At 38.6% G+C, this 12,655-nt stretch overlaps 1 protein-coding gene across 1 annotated transcript in view; it reads right to left on the bottom strand.

The window, feature by feature from the left end:
- Positions 1–12,655, bottom strand: part of CCDC7 (coiled-coil domain containing 7) — a 337,092-nt gene that overhangs the window by 119,875 nt on the left and 204,562 nt on the right. The window contains exon 21 of the mRNA XM_087857885.1: positions 3,528–3,635. Within this exon, the coding sequence (XP_087714011.1) occupies positions 3,528–3,635 (108 nt within the window). The remainder of the gene's footprint in view (positions 1–3,527; positions 3,636–12,655) is intronic.

A 12,655-nucleotide genomic window follows, 5' to 3' on the forward strand; every position in this document is an offset into this window, starting at 1 on the left:
AAGACAGGAAATTAAGAAAAAATTTAAGAGAAAAAGGAGAGATACTTATGTTTACTAAATGAAACACAAGAAAGATATCAGAAAATATTGCTGATCTGAAGGGGTACCTGCACCTCAATGTTTATAGCAGCAATATCCACAATAGCCAAACTATGGAAAGAGCCCAGATGTCCATCAACAGATGAATGGATAAGAATATGTGGTATATATATACAGTGGAATATTACTTAGCCATCAAAGAGATGAAATCTTATCATTTACTATGACAGGGATGGAACTGGAGGGTATAATGCTAAGCAAAATAAGTAAATCAGAGAAAGACAATTGTCATGTGATTTTACTCATATGTGGAATTTAAGAATGAAAACAGATGAACATAGGGGAAAGGAAGGAAAAATAAGAGGAAAACAGCAGGGGAGGCAAACCATAAGAGACTCTTAACTATAGGAAACAAACTGAGGGCTGCTCAGTTGAGGGGAGGTGGGTAGGGAGATAGGGTAAGTGGGTGATGGGCATTAAGGAAGGCCGTTGATGTAATGAGCACTGAGTGTTATATGAACGGATGAATAACAGCTCTATATCAAACTAATGCTACACTATATGTTAACTAATTGAATTTAAATAGGTCATAGATAAATATGACTGTGCATGTGAATATGTATGTATAAAAGCACACATGTATGTGTGGAAATTACTATGTGTGTATGTGTATACATATATGCATATGTGTATAGGTTTATGTATATGTGTGTATATGTATACATTCTGAGGAAAGTCCAACTCCAGGCCAAAATTCTGTGTGATCTTTCAGACCCCATGATCAATAACTACAAAGGCTTTATCTGGTGGTTGTCATGGGGAAAATATCACACCTCATACTACAATTGATGTACAGCCAAGGTACTGTAGACATTGGAGCCAATTGCAGTAATGGGGCAAGGTCCATTTGGGCTGGCCATATCTGCATTCTAGCTCAGGCACATCCATTTGGAAATGTCTGTATGAGGCAGGGGAGACCTCAGTTGAGGCATTATATTGTTCAGGCACTTCTACCTACACCATCTTATTGGATGGGCCTTCAAACCCTTTCTCTTGTTAAACTTATTAAGTGAAAGTGGTACCTTGTGAGGTATTACTACAGATCCCCTATTTCAGAGTTGCTGACAGTGGCCACTTTGCCTAAAGTGGGGGAGGAAAATGGGAAGGAATATAAAAAGATGTAAAAACTGAGACCACCTCCATCTTCAGCTGGGCACTATTTGGGCTCTGACAGTTTTGGCCCACACATGATGAGTTCCTGGCACTAAAAACATGTATGACTATCTTTCCAGAGAGTATGATATCCTGGAGAACCATCCTGGTGACCTCCTGGGTAAACAATTAGCAAGTGAGAACAACAGATGACAAGATTGCTGACCAGACTCAGATTTCTAGATTCACTTGTGTCAATCATGTTGATTATCAAGCTCAATCAAACCTCTTCATAAGATCATGTGAATCCATCCACAACGCAATCCATAGCTTAACTGATAAATTTTAGGACATGGTAAAAGTGTGTGTGGCCTACATAAAAAACATTGGCCAATGGAGAGAATGTCCTGAAAATGGCAACTCTGCTGAATAATCCAGGCAATGGCCTTACAGAAGTCATCTTTGGATCTAGTTACCAAACAATGGGGTCTCTCAAACGAACAAATTGGTGGGCTCTCTACCAACAACTCATAGTTAGTCATGAGCCATGAGGCTCCCATAAAGCACTAAGGTCTATATAGTGATGGCTACTAAGACTAATACAAGTGCTATTTCCTCCAAATATGCCAGTGAATCTTGAGACTTGGGTACTTTGCTTCCTTGATGAAGGAGATAATCTTGTAAAACTTTAGTGAGTGAGAGACCCTCCCTACTTTTACCCAGATCTCTAAGCTTTCAGAAATGAATATGACTAAAGGTTAGACATAGCCAAGAGTTCAAAGGTCAGAGTTCAAAGTAGTAAAAAATTACATTTCTTGGGCCTTTTGGATACTGGTGAACAAATTCCTGTGACCCCATAATCCCTGACGTAGGATAAGGAGGAAACAGAAAATTCTCTGAGTGGTCTGAAGCCACCAGGCCTCTTTTAAAGACCCAGGTATGGATGAATTTCTTTGGACCATCCACATTATTATGGCTTCTACTACTGAATATATTATTGGTACAAATGGACTTTCTATACCAACCAGCAATTGCATTAAACTTTGATTAGATTTGCTGAAGGTAGAGTATTTTGGTGGGGTATGTGGAAAATCATGACCTACCAAACTATTGGCATCTAGCATCATTATCTACCAAACACAATGTCAACAGCCTAGAGAATAAAAAGGAATAACTGCCCTCATTAGTGAACGTTAAAAAGCCAAGAATGTCTGTAAATTATTTCTCCATTTAATAGTTCCACTTGGCCTATTGCAAGACCTCTGAATTATAGGCTTTAAATTGATTAGGGTTACATAAAGTGTCAATGCTGCCTTTGTCATTGGTGGTACCTGACATTATGACAGTTATAGAGGCTACTGTCCAAAGTGAAGGAACTTGGTAGGTTACAGTTGACATCACAAATGCCCATTTTAGCATCCCTCTCCATGCAGATGATCAGGATTAGTTTGTTGTATTTAGTATGAGTTGCATATACCACAAATGTCCTTCTACAACACTTCTTAAACTCCCTGTCTGTAATCAATGCATAGGTGACCTGGAAAAAGTCCCATTCCTAGAGGGAGTGCTATCTCTCCAATCTCTTGATGAAATCATCCTGGTACATCATTATTACCAATAAGGTACAAGGACCTAAAACCAAAGTAAAATTTCTGGGTATGATCTATAAAAGGGCATAATGTATCATCCCAGAGAAACCAATTGTCATGCTTTTGGTCCTCTGTGCCCCCAAAATAAAAACAATCTGAACAGTTAGTAAGACTACTGAGATACTGCCATACACTCACAAGGATTAGAGAGCACTCATCTATCAGGTTACCATAAAGACTGCTAGTTTTGGCTGGGGCTCTACTGGACAGGATCACCAGAGGGTCCCCCAATTGACCATCTTAGATGCCCTTTTCCTGAACCCCTCTGATTTCCATTTATTGTTCCAGTTACAGATATCAGTAACATCTGTTTTTGCATGCTGGAGCATATAGCAGAAGGCCACTACCATAGGTCACAAGGCACTCCTTGGGCTTTGGGTCTGCAATCTGCCAGTTGTCTAAAAAGTGCATATCCTTTATGAGACAATTATTGGTCTGTTATTGACCTTGGTGAAAACTGAAAACATGACCTTGGTCATGTAATAATCTTCTGATGAGAAATTCCAACTAAAACATATTAATATATTTCCTTTTGTTCTCTAGTTATGTTAAGGTAGTCACAATTTTGGTGGTCAATGTTTAAAATTTCTATAAAATACATGCTCAAATATATATTCATGAACCAAAGAAAGTTCTCATGCATTTAATTTAAAACAATATAAAGTTATCTCTAACTATTATACTTACTACTGAGTATTTCCTCCTTGGAAGTTTTTTGTTTTAATTGTACTTGGGTTTTTAACACTGAATCTTGATGTTTAAGCATAAGATTTTCATCTGGTACTTCATCAAGGACTACATAAAGAGACAAATTAATAAGAAAATAGATCTACCATGAAACCTCTAGATTTCAAATTTATAACAAGTGAATAGCAACATTTTCTCACATTTTTATAAAGTCATAAATAAATGATCATAATACTAGATCTAATATGAAAATACTGAGAACATTTTTAACAGGTGTGTATTGAAGTTGTCTCTTTATTTTATAAATGTTCCAGGCACCAGGTATGTTTATGTTAGACTCTAATTTTGTCAAGTTATTTATACTTTAGGTTAGTACATATTCATATACCAATCAATGAAAATGCATATGCACAAGGTTAGTCAATATAGCCTTATTTGTAATTGCGAAATATTCAAAATCTTCTAAGTATTCAAAAATAGGAGATTGGTTGAGTAAACTGATGTATATACCATAAACAATAGTACCTTCCACAATACATGCAAGTCAAACCATTATACTGTACACCTTAAATTTATACAATGATGTATGTTGGTATTTTTCAATAAAACTAGAAAAATTGTATAGTACCAATTATGATAAATTATGATGTGTATATGCGGGTGTATAAACATATAATATATATAGTAATTAGGGGATATAATGTGGTACAAATAACTACATATAGTGATAAATTCCTCTTCTATCTGAGCTAATACCAACCCTTGCCTGATATCATTTTATGAGGAAATGAAACATTGATTGAAGCCCTGGTAGAGCTAGTGCCCTTTCATGTTTAGACTACTGCTTATATCATTTCAGTAAGTGAATAAAGGCTTAATTTTTACTTTTGATTTGGCTTGTTATCTTAAGTGACCTCCTTCGCACCTGGCAGCTTTCTCCTGGTGACAATTGATTACAAGCAGGTGGCTCAATTAAGCACAATGTCTTTCTGGAAAAGTAAAAATCATGAAGATCCTATGTTCAAGAGGTAACAGTGGTGCTTTTCTTAACCCCAGACTCTATTGGTCAAAATGCCTGGTGGGTAAAATAAGAGATCCAACAGGGTTTCTGAGAAATCTAGGGAAGCAATTCTTTGGCTAATACTATTGTCCTCTGATGATAGGATGAAAAATTGTCACATACTCTGTAAACTAAGTTGCACCCAATGTTTGTTTCTAGCTCTAATGAGGTCCTAGACAATGAAAGACAGCCCACAACAGAGCAAGTTATTGAGACTTGTGGTTTAATTAAATGAATATAGAATTCTTTGAGGTTACTTTGTCCAGTGACCTAAAAAGACCTTAGGCTTGGGTTGCTTGCTCAATGATGAAGAAGGTAATCTCCTTAAACTTAATGAGGGTCAGTGGTACTTCGTGGGGGTACACCACTATAGCACTTTCCTTCAGAATATTCTGACCACAGAAAACTTGATCAAGGAGGCTGAGGGGAACACCCAACTTCTTCTTCTTCCTCAGTTGGGTGCTATTTGGGCTCTGACAGCTTTGGCCCATCCATGATGTGTTCCCTATGACTAAAATACATGCTTGGACCACTCCTGCAGAGGCACCAGCAGCACTGAAAACTACACTGGCGGGCTCTTGGTTCTATATTGAGACACGGAGAGGAGTGGATGATAAGATCATTAACAAGACTCTAGGTTCATTAATGCCATCCCTGCTGGTTATTGAACTCAGCTAAACCTCCTCATAAGGTCAGGTCAATTTTTCAGTGACATAATCCAGATCATAACTGAAAAATTCTTGGGCAGGAGGAAAGCAATTGCTAGTATAATAAGGAGAGACCATCAGATAGAGTGACATGAAAATGGATAATAGTCCTGGAAGATTTGGGTAAGAGCTTTCACAGAGATCTCTGAGTCTGGTTACTAAACACAGGAGTCAAAAGAAAAGATGAATGGGCTTTCCACTGAGAAACTCTTGGTTGAGGAGTATTTCATTAGGAGACAAACAGCAGCGCCCCTAGAGACTGCCCAGTGATGATCCCTCTATCTAAGACTAATGTTGCTTCTTCTCTCAGTGAATTATGAAATGGATCAAAAAGCACCGTTAACCTTTACTCAAACTTTTTGGCCTAAAAAAAAAAGACTATGAAATAACAATGTCCTTATGTCTACAATGAGAAATGAAGGTTTTAGGCCGAAGTCAAAGTTTACAGTAGACACGGGGAAGAGCTACATTTCTTGGGTCCTTTGAATAGTGGTGCACAGGTAACTGTAACCCCCAAAGTCTCTGGAATAAAAATGAGGAGGAAATTGATAATACTCACTGACTGAAGCCACCACCACCAAGACCCTTACCCAGACTTGACTATGGGTGGGTCCTTTGGGGCTTCTACATATCACCATTGTGATGGTGTCCACTCCTGAATGGATTATTGTTATAGGTGTAATGTATTGTCTATATGCATCTCTGAATGCATCCTCTGAAGGGAATTGCTGCAGCTAGGACCATTTTAATGGGACATGTAGAAGAGTAAACTTACCAGACTACCAGCACCCAGTGCTTTTGTCTCTCAAAAACAGTATCAATTTTCTTGGGGATAAAAAGAAATAATTGTTCTTATTGCTGTGCTTAAGGATGCCAAAGTCCACCATATGGCTTTTGCACAAGGCCTTGGGTGCCTGAAAATAATTGTTTATCAGTGGCTCAAATATGTAGTACAGCCTTTGGCACTGGCATTACCTGACATTATAACTGCCATAGAGGTTATCGCCCAAGCTGATAAAAGTAGGTATGAAGTAATTCATATTCCAAATGTCCTTTTTTAGCATCCACATCCACACAGATGATCTGTATCAGTTTGTCTTATGTGTAATGGGTGGCAATAAACATTTAATGTTCTTGTACAAGGCCATGAACTTGAAAAAGTCCCACTCCTAGCTGGAGCACTATCCGTCCACTATATTGATGACATCTTCCACATGACCTAACAGGGACTGCATACCATGTTGACCCATATGGAGTAACATGGGTGGGTCATTAATACAGACAAGGGGACAGTGTGTTTCACTCCAGAGAAGTTCTAGTTATGCTCGGGCTCTTAGCTCCAATAAATACAATGGATGCCCAGAAATTGGTGGGACTCTTCAACTAATGGTGGTCACACATTCCCTATATAACTATCTTGATTGTGACACCCATCAATTAGATTACAAAAAAGACGGCTACCTTGAGTGGGGCATAACAACAGAATGCCCTGAAGGTTCTTCAACTAGCCATTTAGGCCACCCTTATCCTTGCCCCCTCTAATGTATTTTGAGTTATGCATCTCAGAGGCCTCTGTATGCCAACTGAAGCATGTTGGAGGGGCCTGTTGGGCTTCTGGACCCAATATCCTGTAGTTGACTGAAAGTAAACACCCTTTGAGAGACTATTGACTAATTATTTGGCTTTAGTGGACACTGAGCTCAAGGGCCATGCCATGAAATCATCTTATGACTAGACATCCCAAACAAATGTTAAATGGTTTCTGTCTTGTTTAATGATTTCATATTTATCTTTTTTTATTTTTTATATTTTATAATAATATTTTTTAATTATATTATGTTAGCCACCGTACAGTACATCCCTGGTTTTTCATGTAAAGTTCGATGATTCATTAGTTGCGTATAACACCCAGTGCACCATGCAATATGTGCCCTCCTTACTACCCATCACCAACCTATCCCATTCCCCCCCCCACCCTCCACTCTGAAGCCCTCATTTTCTTTCTCAGAGTCCATAGTCTCTCATGCTTCATTCCCTCTTCTGATTACCCCCCCCTTTCTTTATCCCTATCTTCTCCTACTGATCTTCCTAGTTCTTATGTTCCATAGATGAGAGAAACCATATGATAATTGTCTTTCTCTGCTTGACTTATTTCGCTTAGCATTATCTCCTCCAGTGCCATCCATGTTGCAGCAAATGTTGAGAAATCATTCTTTTTGATAGCTGAGTAATATTCCATTGTATATATGGACCACATCTTCTTAATCCAGTCATCTGTTGAAGGGCATCTTGGCTCCTTCCATGATTTAGCTATTGTGGACAATGCTGCTATGAATATTGGGGTGCATATGGCCCTTCTCTTCACTACGTCTGTATCTTTGGGGTAAATACCCAGTTGTGCAATGGCTGGATCATAGGGTAGTTCAATTTTTAACTTTTTGAGGGACCTCCACACTGTTTTACAGAGTGGCTGTACCAAATTGCATTCCCACCAACTGTGTAAGAGGGATCCCCTTTCTCCACATCCTCTCCAACATTTGTTGTTTCCTGCCTTGTCAATTTTTGCCATTCTAACTGGCATGAGGTGGTATCTCAATGTGGTTTTGATTTGAATTTCCCTGATGGCTAATGATTTGAACATTTTTTCATGTGTCTATTAGCCATTTGTATGTCTTCATTGGAAAAGTGTCTGTTCGTATCTTCTGCCCATTTTATGATTTTATTTGTTTCTTGTGTATTGAGGTTGAGAAGTTCTTTGTAGATCTTGCATACCAGTCTTTTATCTGTAGTGTCATTTGCAAATATCTTCTCCCATTCTGTGGGCTGCCTCTTAGTTTTATTGACTGTTTCCTTGGCTATGCAGAAGCTTTTTATCTTGATGAAGTCCCACATGTTCATTTTATCTTTTGTGTCTCTTGCCTTTGGAGATGTGTCATGAAAAAGGTTGCTGTGGCTGATGTCGTAGGGGTTGCTGCCTATGCTCTCCTCTAGGATTTTGATGGATTCCTGTTTCACATCAAGGTCTTTCATCCATTTGGAGTTTATCTTTGTGCATGGAGTGAGAGAGTGGTCGAGTTTCATTCTTTTGCATGTAGCTGTCCAATTTTCCCAGCATCATTTATTGAAGAGACTGTCTTTTTTCCACTGGATGTTTTTCCCTGCTTTATCAAAGATTAGTTACCCAAAGAGCTGAGGGTCCATTTCTGGGTTCTCTGTTCTGTTGCATTGGTCTATGTATCTGTTTTTGTGCCACTACCATGCTTTGTGATCACAGCTTTGTAGTACAGCTCGAAATCTGGCATTGTGATGCCCCCAGCATTGTTTTTCCTTTTCAACAGTTCCTTGGCAATTCAGGGCCTTTTCTGGTTCCATACAAATTTAAGGACTATTTGTTCCAGTTCTTTGAAAAATGTCCTCAGTATTTTGATCGGGATAGCATTGCAAGTGTAGATTGCTCTGGGTAGCATGGACATTTTATCTATGTTAATTCTTCCGATCCATGAGCATGGAATATTTTCCCATCTTTTTGTGTCTTCTTCAATGTCTTTCAAGAGTGATTTGTAGTTTCTAGAATATAGATCCTTTACCTCTCTGGTTAAGTTAATTCCGAGATATTGTATGATTTTTGGTGCTATTGTAAATGGAATCAATTCCCTAATTTCTCTTTCTTCAGTCTCATTGTTCGTGTATAGAAATGCAACAGATTTCTGAGCATTGATTTTGTATCCTGCCACATTACTGAATTGCTCTATAACTTCTAGTAATTTGGGGGTGGAGTCTTTTGGGTTTTCAATATAGAGTATCATGTCATCTGCGAAGAGAGACAGTTTGACTTCTTCTTTGCTGATTTGGATACCTTTTATCCCTTTTTGTTGTCTGATTGCTGTTGCAAGAACTTCTAATACTATGTTCAACAATAATGGTGAGAGTGGGCATCCTTGTCGTGTTCCTGATCTTAAGGGAAAGGCTTCCAGCTTTTCCCCATTGAGAATGATATTTGCTGTAGGCTTTTCATAGATGGTTTTTATGAAATTGAGGAATGTACCCTCTATCCCTACACTCTGAAGGGTTTTAATCAGGAAAGGATGGTGTGTTTTGTCAAATGCTTTTTCTGCATCTATTGAGAGGATCATATGATTTTTGGCTTTTTTCTTGTTGATATGGTCTATTACACTGATCAATTTGTGAATATTGAGCCACACTTGCATCCCAGGATGAGTCCCACTTGGTCATGATGGATAATCCTTTTAATGTACTGTTGGATCCTATTAGATAGGATCTTATTGAGAATTTTGGCGTCCATATTCATCAAAGATATCGGTCTCTAATTCTTTTTTTTTAATGTTTTTTTATTATATTATGTTAGTCACCATACAGTACATCCCTGGTTTCTGATGTAAAGTTCGATGATTCATTATTTGAGTATAACACCCAGTGCACCATGCAATACATGCCCTCCTTACTACCCATCACCAGTCTATCCCATTCCCCCACCCCCTCCCCTCTGAAGCCCTCAGTTTGTTTCTCATAGTTCATAGTCTCTCATGCTTCATTCACCCTTCTGATTATCCCCCCTTTCTTTATCCCTTTCTTCTACCGATCTTCCTAGTTCTTATGTTCCATAGATGAGAGAAACCATATGATAATTGTCTTTCTCTGCTTGACTTATTTCACTTAGCATTATCTCCTCCAGTGCCATCCACGTTGCAGCAAGTGTAATTCTCCTTTTTGAAGGGGTCTTTGCCTGGTTTGGGGATCAAGGTAATACTGGCCTCATAGAATGAGTTTGGTAGCTTTCTTTCTGTTTCTATTTTTTGAAATAGCTTTAGGAGAATAGGTATTATTTCTTCTTTGAATGTTTGGTAGAATTCCCTGGGAATCCATCAGGCCCTGGCGTTTTGTTTTTTGGAAGGTTTTTAATCACTGTTTCAATCTCTTCATAATGAATTGGTATGTTAAAAAAATCAATTTCTTCCTGTTTCAGTCTTGGTAGTTTATAGGTTTCCAGGAAGGCCTCCATCTCCTCCAGATTGCTTAATTTATTAGCATAAAGCTGTTGATAAAAGTTTCTAATAATCCTTTCTATTTCCTTGGTGTTGGTCATGATCTCCCCCCTTTCATTCATAATTTTATTGATTTGGGTCCTTTATTCTTTTGAATAAGTCTGGCCAGTAGCTTATTGATCTTATTTATTCTTTCAAAGAACCAGCTTCTAGTTTTGTTGATCTGCTCTACTCTGCTCCTGGTTTCTAATTCATTGATCTCTGCTCTAATCTTGATTGACTGCCTTCTCATGCATGGGTTAGGCCTGTTCTTCTGTTCCAGCTCCAGCTTCTTGAGGTGAGAATATAAAAACTGCATTTTAAATTTTTCTGTTCTTTTGAATGAGGCTTGGATGGCTACGTATTTTCCACTTAGGACTGCCTTTGCAGTGTCCCATAGGTTTTGGACCGATGTGTTTTCATTCTCATTGGTCTCCAAAAATTGCTTAATCTCCTTTTTAATTCCCTGGTTTACCCAATCATTCTTGAGCAAGATGGTTCTTAGTTTCCAAGCGTTTGAGTTTCTTCCAAATTTTTCCTTGTGATTGAGTTCCAGTTTCAAAGCATTGTGGTCTGAGAATATGCAGGGAATAATCTCAGTCTCTTGATATTGTTTGAGACCTGTTTTGTGACCCAGAGCATGGTCTATTCTGGAGAAAGTTCCATGTGCATTCGAAAAGAATGAGTATTCAGTTGTTCTGGGGTGTAGTGTTCTGTATATATCCATGAGGTCCAACTCGTCTAGTATGGCATTCAAAGCTCTTGTTTCTTTGTTGATTTTCTGCTTAGGTGATCTGTCTATTGCTGAGAGCGGAGTGTTGATGTCCCCTATATTAACATCTTAGTATCTATATGTCTCTTTATTCTGGTTAAGAGTCGGCTTGAGTATCTTGCTGCTCCCGTGTTGGGGGCATAGATATTTATAATTGTCATATCCACTTGTTGGATACAAACTTTAAGAATAATATAGTATCCTCTGTATCTCTAACTATAGTCTTTAGCTTAAAATCTAATATGTCTGATATGAGAATTGCTACCCAGCTTTCTTTTGAGGTCCATTGGCATGAAAGATGGTATTCTATCCTTTCACTTTCAGTCTGGATGTATCCTTAGGTTCAAAATGAGTCTCTTGTAGACAGCATATGGATGAGTCATGTCTTTTAATCCAATCTTCAACCCTGTGGCATTATGTGAGCATTTAGGCCATTTACATTGAGAGTGATTATTGAGAGATATTATTTTAATGATGCCATGTTGCCTGTAAAGTCTTTGTTTCTATAGATTGTGACTTTCTGTTCTGTATCACTCTTGGGGCCTTTTTACTTTTATAGAACTCCCCTTAATATCTCCTGTAGGGCTGGTTTCATGGTTACAAAATTGGTCAGTGACTGGCGATTCTGGAAGGTCTTTATCTCTCCATCAATTCTGAATAACAGCCTTGCTGGATAAAGGATCCTTGGCTGCATGTTTTTCTCTGAAAGAGCTTTAAAAATGTCCGCCCAACCCTTTCTCTCATTCCAGGTCTGTGTAGACAGGTCTGATGTAATCCTGATACCTTTGCTTTGGTACATGAGAAATTTCTTTTTCCTGGCCACTTTCAATACTGTATCCTTGGATCTAATATTTGCGAATTGCACTACGACGTGACGTGGTGTTGGTTTGTCGTGGTTGAGCTTGGGAAGGGTCCTCTCTGCCTCTTGGACACGAATGCTTGTTTCCTTTGCTAGATTAGGAAGTTTCAGCTACAATTTGTTCAAATATCTCTTCTAGACCTCTGTTTTTCTCCACCCCTTCAGGGATACCTATGTTTCTGACATTGGAACGTTCATTGAGTCAGTAATCTCCCATAATCTACATTCTTGAGATTGGATTTTTTTTTTAAGATTTTATTTATTTATTTGACAGAGAGACAGCCAGTGAGAGAGGGAGCACAGCAGGGGGAGTGTGAGAGGCAGAAGCAGGCTCTTAGCGGTGGAGCCTGATGTGGGGCTCAATCCCAGAATGCCAGGATCACACCCTGAGCCGAAGGCAGACGCTTAATGACTGCGCCACCCAGGTGCCCCGAGATTCAGTTTTTTTGAGCCAAGTTTCTGTTTTAGCTTTCTCTTCTACTAACCCATCCTCCAATTTGCCTATTCATTCTTCTGCCTCATTCACCCTGGCTGTCAGAGCATCTAGTTTTGACTGCATTTGGCTCATAGAATTTTTAATTTCCTCCAGATTCGCTCTCATTTCCACCCTTAGAGATTCTATATTCTCGTTAATATTTTCGTTAACATTTTTTCAAGTCTACACATCATCTTGACCATTGTTATTCTG

This window comes from Ursus americanus, chromosome 31 (assembly GCF_024610735.1).
Source record: "Ursus americanus isolate L20-20 chromosome 31, mUrsAme1.1.p, whole genome shotgun sequence".
NCBI classification, from domain to species: Eukaryota; Metazoa; Chordata; class Mammalia; order Carnivora; family Ursidae; genus Ursus; species Ursus americanus.